Raw genomic sequence first — 1,848 nt, 5'->3', positions numbered from 1 at the left:
TTTCTCCCGGGCCGTGGAGAGAAGGGATAAAAGCGCACAGCCCAGGGGGGAGTGCGCTGTGACTAACTCGTTTTCCTTGCGGGAGCCGCCTCATTTGGGTGGTGGCTGCGGGCCCACTTCCCGTGTGCACGTGCATGTGGGGGGTCAGCTGTGGGCCGCTGCTCCGTCGTGGATGACTGCCAGTGCTGTGCGTGCCTTTCTTGCGTGTGTGGCTGCGTGAAGTTGCTCGGCTGCCGACTTTTTCTTTTTGCAACCTGCTCTTTTCACGGTCTTCGCTGCACTCCCTCTTCATCCCTCTATTTCTTTGCTTCTTTTTCTCCGCCGACTTCAGCGACTCTGCTACGACTCTACGACCACAAATTTTGCCTACGATGACGCTGACGGTGCGGCGCCGTGCGGTGTGCGCGTTGGCGCTCCTCGCGCTGCTCTGCGGCTGCTGCGCCTCGTTTGTCTGCGGGGCGACGGGGAGTGAGCCGTCCACAGTGCCGGTGCAGTTGGCGTGTAAGCGGGAAGGCGAACTTTTTCTTTGGCGCTTTCCCGGCGAGGGCAACTGGACGCCGTGTACGAAAGATGTGCGGAGGGGAAGATTCCTTGAGTGTTCGGCCTTGTGCCATGACGTCGAAGAGCAGTACCAGGATTGGGAGTGTGCCACGGCGTGTGCTGGTGCCAACGAGGACGCTGTTGCGTTCACGATGAATTTTCAGCGTGATCAGGGAAAGAGCGGGTTTTGCAGGGACTGGCCGGCGTCAAGCACTGCCGCCGTCGCCCTCTCCGAGACGCCAGACATTTGCCAGCCACCGTCCGCGGGGCCGGTGTTGCCTGAAGTCGCCGCCGCCGGAAAAACTCTTCGTGGTGACGAAGCGCAGCCGCCAGCGGCACCTGCAGCGGGCACCCCGGCGGCCGATGGTGCGGGCGGCGCTGAAAAGCGCACAGACGCAGCCGCCAAAGTCGGGAGCCCGGACTCTTCCAGCCCCCCGCCCACGGACCCTGCGCCCGAGGGAGGGAGCGGTGGCCCGGCCGCCCCCCGGGACTGGACCACGTTTATCAGCGACGCCGAAATGATGTTGCGGAAGAGTGCAGATGGTGGCGTCGTTGTGCGTGGGACTGCAGCTCCCTTGCTGCTGCTGCCGCTGCTGCTGGGGGATGTGGGGCGCCGGGGCGCTTGCCTGAGCGGCAGAATGCAGCGGGGGTTGAGAGGCCGAAGAGGAACACACGCACGCGTGGGACCCAAAAAAAAATTCATCGCTGTCCGTGAGGACTTTCTTTTTTGTTGTGCTCAATCAGTTTTTTTTCTTTTTTTTCTTTTTCCACGGGTGCGTAGGCCCTACGTTCGGGGCCGGGCTTACATGCACCCTTCTCTTTTCCCCGTTCTTTTGCTTGCGCGGCCCGCGAAGGGCCCTTGAAGTACAAATGACCGGTGCGAACGTGAGGAGGAGTGCAATGAAGTGAAATGCTCGGCGCCTTTGCTTTTGTCGCGTGCAGAAAATACACACTCCGTTTTTGCGAAGCCACGCGACAGCTCGCTGTCACTTCACTTTTTTTTGGAGAGAAAACATCATGGGGGAAAGTAATTCTTCGTTTGGGGTTTGTGGGGAAGTTATACATCATGCAGGACGTTTTTTTCTTTTTTTTTTCTTTTGATTCTCTTTTTTCTTTCTTATATTTCCCGTGGCTGGCCGCCGCTTGGGCTGCGGTGCCGGCTCCAGCCCCAGTTGCTCCAGTTCCGTCCTGCGCCTCTGCTGTGCGTGTGTGTTTGTCTGTGTGTCTCCACACGCTTCTCTCTTCTCCCTCTTTGCGTTGCGTGGCTGCAGGCACACACACACACACACAACCGACGTGCGCGCGATG

General features: G+C 59.5%; 1 protein-coding gene across 1 annotated transcript, besides 2 other annotated features; it reads left to right on the top strand.

Moving 5' to 3' along the window:
- Positions 1-371: 371 nt before the first annotated feature.
- On the top strand, positions 372-1,403 carry Tco025E_09760 (uncharacterized protein; the record flags this gene model as incomplete). Its single annotated transcript, XM_029376569.1, has 1 exon — positions 372-1,403. The coding sequence occupies one exon, from the start codon at positions 372-374 to the stop codon at positions 1,401-1,403; it is 1,032 nt and encodes a 343-aa protein (XP_029223508.1).
- Positions 1,404-1,740: 337 nt separating this feature from the next.
- Positions 1,741-1,765: a microsatellite.
- Positions 1,766-1,812: 47 nt separating this feature from the next.
- Positions 1,813-1,830: a microsatellite.
- Between the last annotated feature and the right edge of the window lie 18 nt (positions 1,831-1,848).

This window comes from Trypanosoma conorhini, assembly GCF_003719485.1.
Source record: "Trypanosoma conorhini strain 025E chromosome Unknown Tco_14.4_contig_01269, whole genome shotgun sequence".
Classification (NCBI taxonomy): domain Eukaryota; phylum Euglenozoa; class Kinetoplastea; order Trypanosomatida; family Trypanosomatidae; genus Trypanosoma; species Trypanosoma conorhini.
This window is presented reverse-complemented; position numbering and strand designations above follow the sequence as displayed.